The 14,473-nt window shown below is 48.4% G+C and overlaps 1 protein-coding gene across 1 annotated transcript; it reads left to right on the top strand.

The window, feature by feature from the left end:
* The first annotated feature begins 6,651 nt into the window (after window positions 1-6,651).
* Window positions 6,652-13,922, top strand: LOC118502497. Its single transcript, XM_036034729.1, has 2 exons — window positions 6,652-7,137; window positions 13,607-13,922. Exons 1-2 carry the CDS (start codon window positions 7,052-7,054, stop codon window positions 13,920-13,922), a joined length of 402 nt encoding a protein of 133 aa, XP_035890622.1. The 5' UTR covers window positions 6,652-7,051.
* The last annotated feature ends 551 nt before the right edge of the window (window positions 13,923-14,473 follow it).

The raw sequence follows: 14,473 nt of genomic DNA, 5'->3' as shown, positions 1-14,473 counted from the left end.
GCAGCGTCACTCGTGGGCCTTTTTTTCTGCCCACAGCGATATTTTACCATTTTCCCTCAAAGTGGCGTTTCCATACCATTGCTCGGTATAAAAAATCCATGGTCAGTTATCGATTTTTCCGAACTGGCAAAGTTTGGAGCTCACTCCCCGCGCACAGCACTCATGGCTGCAGTACTAATTTGCATTTGTGACTAATGACGAATGGTTCGGGTAGCCAGGCCGCGGAGCTGAAGTTTCGAAACTATCGATAGTTTTAAATCATGGCACGATTTATAGGCATCGATTAGAGTGCTCGGTTGGCGGTTCTCCCTCGCACTGGGAAGGGAAACAGCTATGAAGGGAAACCACCAACAACAGCACCATGGGCATTCGAGCCGCGAATGATAATTATCAATTAATTAAATTGATTTATTATAATGATATCATTAATATCCTACACTCACAGCAGAGCCGAACGAATGAAATGCGAAAGAAAGGCAAAGCAATCGATTCTCTTCGGCACACCAATTCCTGGTCCGCGCGTTCGTTACGGTTGGGAGCTTCCGCCACCCGCCAATAGATGTCGCGACGAGCCATGTCGCACCTGAAAGCAAATAAAGTGCCGCGTTACTTACGCCCGGCAATACTGGTTGGCACTGGACAATGGACTATGGGATTACAAATTCGCTATCAGCATGAACTTATCTGTCGGTGGTCTACGTTCTAGAAGTTCGCGTTCGTAAAAAAGGCGTCCGCTACCGGTCGGGGAAATGTGTCTTGCGGGTTCGCGTTCTTCACCAGCTGTTTTGCGATCATTGCCTTCATCGCTGCCGCCCATCCTCGAGTGTTGTTATGTCTGTACCCTTACTCGCACCCGGGGAGTGTAATAAGCCTAATGATTAATGGTAAGACATTCCGGTCGGCTCGAGTCCGGGGTAACTGCGTCAGAGGAGAGGTCACGTTTTGAGTAGGCTGCGGGATTTTTTTTTGTTGTGAATGAAAAGGAACAGAGAAAGAACTGGTCGTAGGGTCTGGACTAAATAAATAATAAGTAAAACAGCGGCACAGCACACACACACACAGATTCGATGGCACTTTACATATTAACAATAAACGGAAAACAGCTACTGGAACTGAGCAACGTTGGGCTCACGACCGCACACAATTTCTTGTCCAACGGTCTGGACCTTCCGGTACCGAGTCTCTTCCTGCAATCACGTACCCTGCTGGATAGGGGACGAGAAGGAGGAAGAGTAGGAGGAGTGAGCAAACGGAGGGGGGGGGGGGAACAACAAGAAACCACGTGGTGCGGTCTCGCGTTTTCAAACGTTCGAAAACAAGACTGGAATTGATCGTTGCATGAGCAGTAGCGGATAGCGGATAGGCATTGGAATCAAATAAAAAAAGACCCAGAGAAGTGGACGATGTTCTTGCGCTAGGATACACGTACGAACGTTGAGCACGGATGGAGGGGCCTATCGAACTGTCCGCCTGCGCACAAAACGATGGGCGACCGTGGGCGACCCCCCACATCGATTATAGATTTTTGGTGGATTATAAATGATTATTGACCATTTATTACACCAGCGCTATTTGCTGTGTTGCTCCCGCTGGTAAACGGTACGCTTTGAGGTTCGTTTAACGGTGCTGTTAATATTGGTGTTTCGATTTTGTTCTGTTCAACCCCCGACCAGTGGACACAATGGAGTTTATTAATGGGAGCGTCAGGCTGGATGGAGGAGTTCTTTGGAGAACGCATTACAATGCGGGAGATGAATCTGAAGTTTGTTTTATCCATTTTGGAATGTAAAGCAATGCTTCCGTTGTCGAGTTCGATATCGCCAGGGAACAGCTGCTACGCAACATGATGTATGAAAAAATCTGTTCCTCAGGCGATCGCATAAAGGGAAAGGATTAATCAATCGATGGTACGAAGTTATTGCCAGTGGCAACGCCAGATGATCGAACAAAAAGGCTTATACTCTGTGACAATTGCGTAAGGATTGCGAGATTGAAGCAATCGAAGAAAAAAACCTGGTGGAGATGTGAGAGACAGCAAACAAAAGAAAGGAGAATTTCCAATCACACATCGAGCTATTTTGATTGAAAACAAAAATCCTCGGATTGTCAAACCTAATTCCACTCCAGTCCCTTTTTGCCCAGCACACCCATATCATTGCCTGAGCGAACCGCCTCCTACGACAACCGGAGCGGCTGGCGAGGTTCTTAAGAAAAGGATTTCAAGTGTTTGATTGAATGAAGGGAAAAGGACTCTCTCAGGCCACCAACGGGCGAACGGGACGGAGAGCAGGACGCATCATTGTCATCTGTTACGGTTACTCCTTCGGTTCGGTGTGCTCCGTTGTCCCGGCACCGACGGAACCCCGGGATATAGCTACTTCGACAGGCCGCTTACATTATTGACAAACAATAACACAAACGTCGCTCAAGAGCTAAAGAAAAACAACCGACCGACGGAGGATTCAGAGGCAAGCGGTCGGGGCGCAACACATGTTCAGGTTCGATCTGTGATTCCTCTTCATTCTTGAGCTGTAGGTAAGTGAAAGAAGAACGGCAAAGTGGTTAGATAGAAGAAGAACTGTACATGATGTAGAAATACCACAAGAAATTGTCAACCGAACCTCGACCCCGCAGAAGGAAAAATGTCGTTGAGGTATTTTCAAATATTTAATATGTGTCTCTGAAGTGTCCTTCATCCCGGACACGGCGACGGAACCCTCGAAGGGATGCTACCTGAAAAGGTTGGAATGGTTGCGATGCGATTTCAATTGCATTAGCTTGCGTAAGACCTTTCTCCCTTCAGCGACTGCTTCTTTAGTCGATGGTCAATCAATGCATTGCCTGCTTGTTAACGGAATCCCTCGTTTGCCATCCTTCATGCCTCGGTTTGTGTTGTTGCCGTGTTTGCATCACACTCCAGAACTGAATATTATTGATTTGTTTAACCGTTTCATTATTTGTTTGTGTAAGTGATTATGATAAACAGCCCGCTCGTTCGTTCGCAGGGTTGGGCAGGGTGTTGTTTATCGGCCGAGATGCATTTGCGCCCACACATCGTCAGTGGCCGTTTACATTGGGATGTTTTTTCCTTGGCAAGGTCTCTTCCTATGACCTGTCCCTGGTTGCAGCTCAATGAGCATGTTGTTAGAACCGTTCTCTATGTCTTCCTTCACCGGCACTCGAAGACTCTCTCCTTCTCTCTGATGCAGCAGAATCCCTGCCACATAGACAGAATCTCTGTCAACCTAGCCACTTGCTAGCTGGTGGGTTTTGGTCAGCTTGGCGCATTGGAATGAGAGACTGGCAACCACAGTACTGGACCATCCTGAGCATCGGAACGTCAGCTCCGGCACCCGAAGAGCCCTTGTGTGTGCTGTGAGTTTGTTTTTGTTTGTTTTCTATAATTTATAATTCAGTCCAGCCACTGCTCAGTGCTAGCCGCGGGGAATCTGGAGTTACGAGCGAGGAACTGGTCCCGCTGAGCGATCTCGAGCAAGATCTCGGGGTCTGGTGGTTTGCTTTGATGAAGTGATGGAATTTTAAACGGTAAACGCAGCGATGGCTCACTGCTGCCGTTTCTTACCACCCGGCTTAAGCGACACAGGAGCATGTTTTCTAATGATTCTTGCAAAGCTTTACCAAGAGCTGGGAGGTGACTTCGTCAACGGGGGTTTTGCTCAATCACACACGATAAACGTTACGCTAATTGAAATGTTAAGCACTCGTGAAGCTGTCGTTGCATGGTATTGGGCGGAGTAGCGATTGCAGTCTTATTCTTATTGGTAAAACGTTTGAGAGAGTGTGTCATACTGGGCTATAATATATAAGGAAGGCACGATTTTAAGGTAATTTCCCTTAAGCTCATAAAGTAACGGAGTTTAGCTTTAATTCGCAGTCATTCGCAAAACCTTCTCAGAAGAAGACATACAGTTTCATTCCGAAGACCGTTCGTGAAATGGCGAGGTTGTCAATTTCTGGACGGATCCTCAAGAGCGACCGTTTCGAAGAAGACTCCCAAACGTCATAAGCGATCAAAAGGCAATCCGGTGAAGTTTCTTCTCCACGGTGAGACGGTGAAACGAATCGTTCAGACAAATCACCGCAGGCCATCGGCGGCCTGATGAACCGACGTGTGTTCCCCCGAGACTCGATCGCGCACATGCTGGTGTTCCCGTAAGCGCGGATTTTTCCCTGGGTATGATAATCGGCCTGGTACTGGGCTGGGCTGAGGCGGGAAAAGAATCAATTTCGACAGTTTAATTATGGCAAAGATCAGCATCGAATCGGATCGAATAAGGGGAGCCATATGACTCGCCCCAGCGACGGTACTCATGATGCTCACTCACGGACGGATCACGGAATCGACCGTCGTGGTCTCACAGCTTCACGTATGAGAGATGGATGCACTGGGACGGACGGACGGACGAACGACCCGGAGCAAGGTGACGGAGGGATGGACGGAGTTGACAGTTAAAATGAAAACTAATCAAAAAATGATACTCAACCATCGGATTGGCGTTTCGTTCCACAGTGCCACGGCAGCGTTATTTGCCAGCGGCGATGGTACCATGTCGTGGGTTCGATTTTGACGGCGTTCAATCCTTCTCTTTTTCTCTCTCTCTCTCACACACACACACTCACTCGGTAAGGTCGGTTGGGTTATGACTAAAAAACGGAGAAGGTTGAGCACAGCAACAAGGGGAAATGTGTCAAAATGCCACATCGGTTGATATTCGATATATATTCGGAGGTGGATTTGATTGATTCCAGCTTCTTATCCTTTAATTTTCCTCCCTCACGGCCATCCCATTTTATTGAGAAAGGGTGCCTTTTTGTTGTCGGAATGTAATTAACTGCTTGACCGTTACCAATCGTTCGACCCCGATTCGAGACCGATTGCTTTGGGATTTGCGATTGGGAAGCGAAGATAGGACACGGCGAGGAGGACGTGGAGGTGGTGGTGGTGGTGGTGACGGAGGGACAAATTAGAAGCGAGTTTTTCCATAATCGATCAATAATGTGAGAAGTTATGAAGAGCACCGCCCGCAGGACCGTTCGGAGCCGCCTGGAAATTGGGTGCGCTCGGTACGGTATGGTCAACATTTTCCCGGTGGCGATCAATCATTGTTGGACCGTACAAGGTTGCTGCCGGTTTATTGCTTGGAAGAAAACGGGAGGACGAATTCGATCGACTCCAGCTGCGTCAACCGGTTCACTCGATTTTTGCGCCTTTCCCGCACTTGCAGGCGGCAGGCAGACAGGCCACAGGCCGCCAGCTCAAGAAAATCAAAAACAAAAACATCAAATCCTCAAACGGCAGCAATTATGACTTCTCCAGGGGCTGGTTATCGCACGTCCGACCGGTTCGCACGCTGTGACGCATAAATCGGTGGCTTGAGCGAACGCTCAAGTGGCAGCCCGCCACGGGTCCCGTTTGACAGTCGATCATAATCAAATAATATGTAATAAATTATATTAAGCGTGAAGTCTCGGCACTCGGGACGCTGGTCGTCGGACAAGCGGCTGGCGGAAGCAGAAGCAGAGTGTGTGCATGTGCGTGTGTGAAAGTGGGTGAGTGAGAGCAAGCAACCGAAATGGAATGATTGGATTCTGCAAGTACTGGCAATCAATCGATCTTCAAACCATCCAAACCTTCTCGGCTCAAGACTGAAGCTTCCGCTTAAGCACACACACACACACACGCTCTCACCAAACATACTTGTCAAGCGTCTAGAAGGGTGTCCAGTCGTTGTGTGGAGGAAGAAAGCAGAAATTCATCATTCCGAGAATCGGAGCCGCTCGAGAGACCCCAATCCGGATCCGGCTACCGGCTATCTGGTGCGTATCGTATCGGGCATGGTGTTTATCCAATTTTCGGCTGATTTCGATTGTTTCCACCACGCATCGTCATCGTCGCCATCATCAGCTGCGTTATTATCATCAATCATGTGGTCTTTACAGTTTCCCGGTGCCGGTGGAGCAAGCCATCCTTTCCCGAGGAAGTACTCAGATGTCCAAGCGGCTAAACGGTCCAAATGGCGCTTTGCACCAGGGACAGTGTGCGTTCACATGTGGCAGTCAGGGCTTCCGAGGGCTTAATTCCTCAATTACGGACACTCGGGGAGGATTTTTTTACGACCGATTGCAAATCACACCGTCCGACGATCGCACGTTGATCGATTCCTGTTCAAGAGATGATCCAAGAGCTGTTCCGAGACGGAGGATGGCCCGTGGGGGAATTGAATCAACAACATAAACACAGATCACAGATTGATTATTCGCGCCGCACTCGATCCTGTGCTGGGCGCAACGAGAAAGCATAAACAAAAATTAAACAGTAGCCGGAACGGAATGAACATGTGAAGGAGATCTTCGCTCGTCTTAAGTTGCACTTGAGTTCATAAGTCAGTCGGCGGTGGCGGTACGTTTCAAACAGCGAAGCAAGATTTGTTGTTTAATCATCATCATCATCATCGTCCACATCATCTGTGCCCTCGGCCATCATAATCCCCATCATTCCGTTTGCTTCAATTCTGATCAACAATATTTTTACTGTTCCACGCGCAAGGCTGGCTTTCGGTTCGATTGATCAGTGGCAGTGGTTGCGCGTTGCCGAATCCGTTCTGTTGTTCGAAATCACTCAATCTTAGGTACACTCGGCTGAAGCAGCTTGTGCTTTGTGTCCGCCTTGTTTCCTGTGTTCTCGCTACAATCGTGTGATTATTTCGCAACACATGATGATCGTTAATGTGCAGGAGCGTTGATTCGTTCATCAATAGTAGCACCACGTACGCGTCCAGATAGGTGATTAAATGTTACGATACTAGCTGCATCTGCCACTGCACTTTAGCCAAACCGAATGAGTCAATCCGGCAGACGAAGAAAGCCTTTACGACCCAAATGTGTCTCAGCGTCACGTTTCTGCGTGCGATAGCTAATTCCGTATCCGCGTGCAACCACCGCCGATCGACACCGATTGTGGGAGTTTTTGTGATTGGCCGCTCTAAAACACGGCAGGCCCCAAACCGGGTCCATAATTTATCGTCTTCCCATGTCGGGCAACATCACCGTTCGGATCGGAAATCTTAAATCACCAGCTGGTTGGGCCGATCACGGCTCCATCGTGGACGGTGCCTGGTGAGTGATTTTAAAACTGTCGCAAAATTCAACCGTTTTGGTCACTATCATCATCGCAATCGATAAATAATTTACCATAACGGAGTGTGATGGGTCGGGAATACTAATCGCCTTCAGGCTGGGTGTAGAGTCGTGGAGAGTCGGTGCTTAATTTATTGGTTTCACTGTCGATCGCGTGGACCGTGGGAACTGATTGCGGGATCAATTTTTGTCACGTTCGCGTAAATCCTCGTGCAACACTGAACGCGTCGATCAATAGTGTGGGGTGATGGCTAGAAGAAGTGAAGTGAAAACGATAAGATTTTGTAGAGGAGAGCGTTTGTGTACGGTAATCCATCGCCAATGGAAGCAGGCAGTTTTATGAAGTGAATCCAGCGTTTGATGTCCATTCAGAAAGGCACATTTCGTTTACCGAAGGCAATTTCTGCGATGCTTTTCTACCGCAGATGATTTGATGCGTGGTTCGAACGGTTCAGTGTGATAGCTTCGCCTCTACAATCCTTCTGTTGCTGACTTCATTCCTCGGATTGACAGGTTGCAATTAAACGCTTTTCACGACCAGCGCACACATCCGTCTGACGAATATCTCGGCCTCTTTCATTCATCGCTCGGAATCTTGCTGGTTCGGTTGCATTCGCGCTTGTTCTTCCTTGAGTCGATGCAGCAGCAACTAAATGCATCGGGTTGTTGCCAAGAGGGTTATTGCTGTGACTGCTGCTGCTGCTGCCGCTGATCGGTGAAAGAAAATTGCAATCTTCCTTCTGTCCGACATCTCAGACTTCCTGCTTCGAGGCCGATTCTGACGCGTGAGTCTTTTGTTGTTGTATTTATTTGCATCATTTCCTCCATAAAAAAACGGTGGTTTCGACGCAGTTTCCGAAATCGGCCAGAAGTCGAACGAAAATAATAACTTTTCGGCTGGGACGCACTGACAATGACGCGAACGGGTTGCAGTTGGGGAATAAGATGGCTGACGAGGATGCGATGGTGCGTTTGGTCCGATTGGTTGCTTCAAAATCTTTCTCTGCTTCCATGTTATGTCTAGACCAGTTTGGTTGATCCGTTGTGCGATTGCAAGGACCGTTCGGGGTGATATTCGATGAAAAATATTCTTTTATTCGGAACGTTGGAAGGGCAGATGACGCCCTTTTAAAGAGTGGTGGAATGGGTCAGTGCGAACCTTACAGCGAAGATATCCGCATCCCGAAGATCCTTTCGAATGCGAACGCGAAGATACGCTGGGCGGGAAACTCAATCTCAAGGATTCGTCTCTGACCAGACAAGATCGGTTTAATTATATAGGCAAATTTTTGATTGATTCTTGCAGCGGATGTAGAGAAAAATTGGGTTGCCCGCGTTTGTGCTGAGAGGTTGGTAAGCGCGAGCACCGTTTTTCATGCCGATAGTGCTGCCGGCGATCGGTTGGCTCAGCAGTTGCGGAATGTAACTCGCGCTATCCTAACTCCGATGTGCGATCAAAACTGTGTGAAAACGGTGATTAAAATAGTTGTCTGAAAGGTAGCGATTAATCACGGTCCAACCGACGGATGCAGGACTGATCATAAAATACCGATGGCGGAGATGTTGGATGCAGTCGCACTGTACTGTAGCTCCATTTTTATTGAGTCAATACGGTGGACTGACTGTAGTTGGCGGGCAGTCGCGTGATAAGTTTAAATTTGTATTGAGACTCGTAAATGCGTTTATTGTGGTAATGTTCCTGTAATATGCTATACTAACAAAGAGTTTTATTGATAGCCTACACTGGCTTTAAGCCCGCTCCCGTCCTCTGATTAATGCCCGCAGCAGCGGCGCGAAACGAAGAAAGCTTCGTTTTCGAATGTTAATTCAATAAAATCCCTTTATCCCATTCGACCACCATGGAGACCAGTCGCACACCCAGAAGAGTGACAGAGTTTCGCGATGTCCATAGAACGGTAGCACGAGAACTCCATTCAAAATCCCTTTAAACGAACAGAGCGAATACAGGGCCCCACCATGGAGCTTATAAATCGTCGATCATTAATCATAAATCAATACAGTCGGCACAATCTCGGTTCGCCCGGGCGACAGCAGCAGCCTCCTGACGGTGCTCCAGTACGGATGGACGATCGCGCCGGGAACCTCCGCAGCGATCGCCACTGCATCGCAGATCGGAATCAGATATCGAAACAAATAAAAACACGCCATGGAGTGTTATTAATTAGCCTGTAAATAGATAAAGCCCGTGGCCTGTGTTGTCGGTCTGCCGTTCATTCATGCCTCCGAACAGGTTTACCACCGAGGACGAAGATTGTGGACGCTCGTGACGGGTCCACAGTGTGATAAGCGGCATTACAGCGGCCCTTGCAGCGCACTTCAAGTTGGAATTAGTTTGTTGGGTGGTTTGGCCAGGTTCCAGGGTTTCCAGTTGTTTGGTTTCGTTCTGTTGTTGCATCTGCGGTTGGGCATGGTTTCGGCGGCGGCAAGATGAGCTTATCAAAGTTCAAATGATGCTGTTGGTTTAGGCCACGTACCAGCGCGCATGTTCCACGAAATGTCCCGCCAAACACAACTTCCGCATCGCACAGGTGATCCTTCGGCGAATTCAATCAATGAGCGCATTACTGGAGGACCGCTCTTTGAACAGATTTGATTGTCCTGCGCTGTGGACGCAGCTTCACTCATTAAAAGCCATTTTCCTGGCGTAAACGGCAATAAAGCGACTAACGCAGGGCGCGCGATGCATGTCGGCGCAAGAAAATAAACAAAATAAACACCAAAATAAACCGGAATTGAAATCGGATTCGGCGAGCGGCAATAAACTGCTGTTCAAATAATGTTTTTTTGGGCACGAATAAAAACAATCTCACAACGCGCGCACACTACGATCAGGATGTTTGAGTGGGAGAAGACGAGAATAAAGAGGCCGCTCCATCCCTCCGAGCCGAGCTGCCTTGGGGTGTAAGAGATCTAAGGGAAGAATCGAAACCTCCGTACCCAACTGCCGAACGATGTTAAACGATAGCCGGCACATCTCGCTGACTTTCATCCTGATTCCGATCTCCGATCGCGCTGAATGGCAATTTTAATGAGCAATACGCGATGGGAACTAAAACGAAACCGAATAGTTACACACACTCGCTGTACATGGTACAATCCGGTCTGATCATGCCGCAGGACGTTGCGCTTGGGCGGCATTGGCAGCCCGATCGGCCGACCGAAGGAAATGATTTTAGTGCCCATAAAGCTTGTGTCAGTTTATAGTAACGCACTGTGGCGCATTGCAGTCCCGGGCGCTGCTGTAGGCCGATCCGAATCGATGTGCGGACCCATGGACCCAAGCGGGATGGTTTATTTTCGAACGCACAGAACGATCGTCTAATGATGATCGTTTTGCCGGCGATGATTTAGTTGTTATGCTGTGGTGGCGGCACACCCATTGCGGCGATCGATCATCAGCAAAGCGAATCCGACTTGAAAGATAAATTATTTGAAACACTAACGAGAGGTCAGTGCCGGAGTGAGAAAACTATTTGGAGAAGCAGGTCACAGCGAGCCGTGTTTCATTTAGCCAAAACAAACGAGCTCAAACGTTGGGCGGTTGTCACAGTCCAATAAGAATTCCGACCGAATCCGGAAATGGTAAAAGTTTTTTCTTTGGTATGTTTTCCTCTTTATCTGTAAAGGGTCGTAATTTCTCGCATCCGGTTGCCAGCGACCGCGTGCAAGGGCTGCCGGGCCGTTCGGGAGCCCAAAAGAAGGTCAAGCTTCATTTACGATAAGCCATGCAGCTGGGACGCGTGCTTGTAAATGAAGATTTTATACATCCGCGCATCCGATAGGCTCGCGCGATCCGGATCAGGCGGGTTTGCGCATTTGTAATTCAAATGTGAGAAAACGCACCGAAACGATGCTCCTTTCCGAAGGCAAAAGTGCTGCCGAGTTCAATCCAGCGCCCGTTTACATTATTTTCTTCACGGCTATTCGGATTGGTGGATGGCCAAATGGGACGCATGATTACTAAACCATTGTTTTCGTTGCACTTAATTTTATCTTTCGCTCGTTGGCGTCGGCGTTCGGCACTGGAAACCCTTGTCCATTTTCACCCTTTTGTGGAGTGTTCCGAGTTGGCTCCGGCTTCTCACCTCACATCCCCACGAAAGGGTGCAGAAATATAACTCACTGGAGCGAATATCTTCCGAAACCAATCTTTGATTCAAAAGCAACGACACCATTTACATTTAATTTTAATTTTATTGCCCACTCCAGCTGCTTCCCTGGAGCTGCAAGGTGAAGTAGCTTAGGATTGCTGCAGAGCAATAGAACGTCCCCACCCAACCAGCCGATCGCCACCACCTTCTCACTGGGACTCTGGGAGCTAAAATTTAAATTTGTTAATCTCTACCCAACCTAAACAGGTCCAACAGTTTTGTTGAGTTGGAATAAAAAATGAAGCATTAAACCACCGCAAGTCCAGATTCTTGCGCTGAAGCATGTGCAACGGACGCGCGCAGATCGTTGATTTCCTCGGCTATTTTCATTTCCTTTCTTTCCCTCCCGGGAGTACAAGATCGGATGATCTGCTGTGCTTAATTATTCCGATGAAGTGGTGTTGCTGTTGCTCGACTGTCTAGGAGCTAGAAACACCGATAGATGAATCGCACATGATGTTGATGATCGTGATTCTTCTGGTGCTATTGTTTCCGGCGCAACGTCGGGCGCGCACGAACTTGGCCTTGGGTGTGGTGCAGATCAAGAGACCAAACAAGAGAGCAAAAGCAACTGCGCCAATGAGGAAATCGCGTGTGCGCAAGTGCGCGTAGTGGCCATTTCTGCAAAGCAAAGCTCATCCGGACACCATCAGCACAATCGCGCACCTTTCATCGAGGGTGTCTAGTGAAGTTCATTTCCTCGCCATCAAATCTATGGACTATTGTTCGCTTGGGGATTTTGCCTATCCGACAGAAACCGGGACAATTCGCTGAGGGTGTGATGGCATGCGACAAGCCGCGAGCCATTTTCGACACTTCTTCGGCGATGCGCAACATACAATGGCTAATGGCTTAAATGGTCTATATCGCAGTTGTCGTCTTCGTCGTCGGCGGGTTGATGATGCTCCGGTGCGGTATTTTCCTTCAGTTTTGATATTCATTTATCTTGCTCTTGCATCGCCTCTCCTCGTGGTGTTTTTCCTTTGTTTTGGATGGAAAAATGGTGCGAAAAGTCGAGCGACACCGGTCGGTCGGCATGCCGCCCCTCGATGTGGATGTTTTTAATAGTGTATGAATATATAAAAATAAAACTAATAAATTAAAAGCGAAGCCAACCGAAACTACTATTACTGATTTCGAGCATTTCTTTGCCAGCTTTTCGTCGAGGGATCAGAGGGCCGGAGGTACAGGTCGGAGCTCCCGGGACCCTTCGATTGTGTAGAAGGCGAAAATACGCTGGTCGTATTTTGTTGCGGCATGTTACTTTATGCACTGCACTGCGAGTGCGGACGATTAGTAAAGTTTACTCTTTGGAGGGCAGCTTGTCGTGGCTCTCATTCTTCTTTGTTCCAAGGGAGCGCTTTTAACCGTATTTTTAACCACTCAGATGTGTGAGTGTGTGTGTGTGTGTGCTTTTTAGTGTAGCGGGAGAAACAGTAACTCCAAGGGGCAAATATTGTAATGAGGAAGCCATTGCAGGTCGTTCGTCAACACCGGGAATCCGTTGGGATTAGCTGCGAGGAACCACGGGTCGGGTTGGTTGTTCAATTCGCGCTTCACTGGCCACCGAGATGTGGCCGGTCAGATAATAATGCTCAATGGCTGCGGCTTTCGGACCCCGGGAATGAAACGGGAATGTTTCGATGTTGTTTGACTGTCCGCGTCGAGGCATAGAGCTGGCGGTAGTTGGGCGCTGGAATCGTATTGTTTCTTTTCCACCACGGTATTGAATACACACCGGAATAAGTTATGGGATTTTCTTCGTAGGACAGGTAAGGTTGGCGATCATTCATCATTGTGGAGTGAGTTATATGAAGGCTTTTCCGTTCCTGGCGAGCAGTAGCTGCGGGAATAATTATGAGACTACGAAAACTCGCCCAAAATGGGTTTTAGATGCTAACAATGCGTTGTTGTCCAGAATCCGTTGAATTAAGGCAACAACACATTATACAACTTTTCACTCGGCACTGCGCTACACAAGGATAATAATCGTGTCCGAGCCGTTTCAGTTAGTTATTATGCGATTTATGCTCTCGAAGCCCGATCGAACCGCGTCCGTGTCTCTGTACGATCGGCTTCCAAATGCACCCGATTCGTTCAGAATGAGCGAGTCTCTCTTTTCACTCTCATTACGCATGGACACACGTGGACACAGGGCTCCCTGGATGAAAGGTGGATGTTGTGGGAGGTGAAATCCAGGCGAAATTCATTTCCCAATGTTGTGATCGAGCATCGGGAGAAAATAAATAAAATCATTATCTGGTCGCGTCTTGCAGGTTCAGTCGCCCGGAACAATTGGAGGAGCAAGTGTCACTGGAGGCGTCGTCATCGTCGGCGCGAACGGAGCGCTTTGGAATTGCATTTATCACGCGAAATCATACACCGCCGATCGGTTGCAGTTATTGCATGGCTCATGCCAGCTGTGGTTTGCCCCGTTGCACCATCATAATCAATTTTGCTCCGAACAAACGAACGGAATGCCTTCGAGTGTCAGAAAGCCTTACAGCACCAGCCTGCCCCATGGGAGCATGGGACTCTTCTCCAGCTGAACGACTGAGCCCGGGCCCAGTCGATGGCATGATGGAACAATAAACCGATCTACCACGAGATTTGCATTAAAAATTAGTTTCACTCATCGGATTAAGTTCATATTTATTGATGTTTGTAATGATATTATAGTTGCAGATTTATTTGCATTCGAGCGTGCATACACACACTGCCTTGGGTGAGGCCTTTTTTCCCCGAAGCAGTCGCTGCTGCAGGCATGTTTCAAAATGATATTTACGATTATTCGCTCGGTCCCGTCTGCATTCAGGGCTAGGACAAGCTAAGCCGGCCCGACTGAACGGGCTGGGAGTTGTCATTTGATCCACTGCAGCACATTGCACTTCCCTGGGCTGGTCGGCACCAAACACACACACACACACACACACACACACACACACACACACACACACACACACACACACACATACCAGCGTATACCGTACCGTGTCCACCGGGCAACCGTGTTAAGCTTCTTGAGCAGCGCCGAAGATCAACGCCGAAGAGGATCGCGCAATCAGAGCCCTGTTCGATAGGACGACGTGAAACGTCGGATGGAAACAATTTTTCAACGCAAATCACCGCAGATTGACATCGAT

The sequence above is a fragment of the Anopheles stephensi genome, chromosome 2, assembly GCF_013141755.1.
Source record: "Anopheles stephensi strain Indian chromosome 2, UCI_ANSTEP_V1.0, whole genome shotgun sequence".
Classification (NCBI taxonomy): domain Eukaryota; kingdom Metazoa; phylum Arthropoda; class Insecta; order Diptera; family Culicidae; genus Anopheles; species Anopheles stephensi.
The sequence above is the reverse complement of the archived record's forward strand: the minus strand, read 5'-3'. Positions and strand labels throughout refer to the sequence as shown.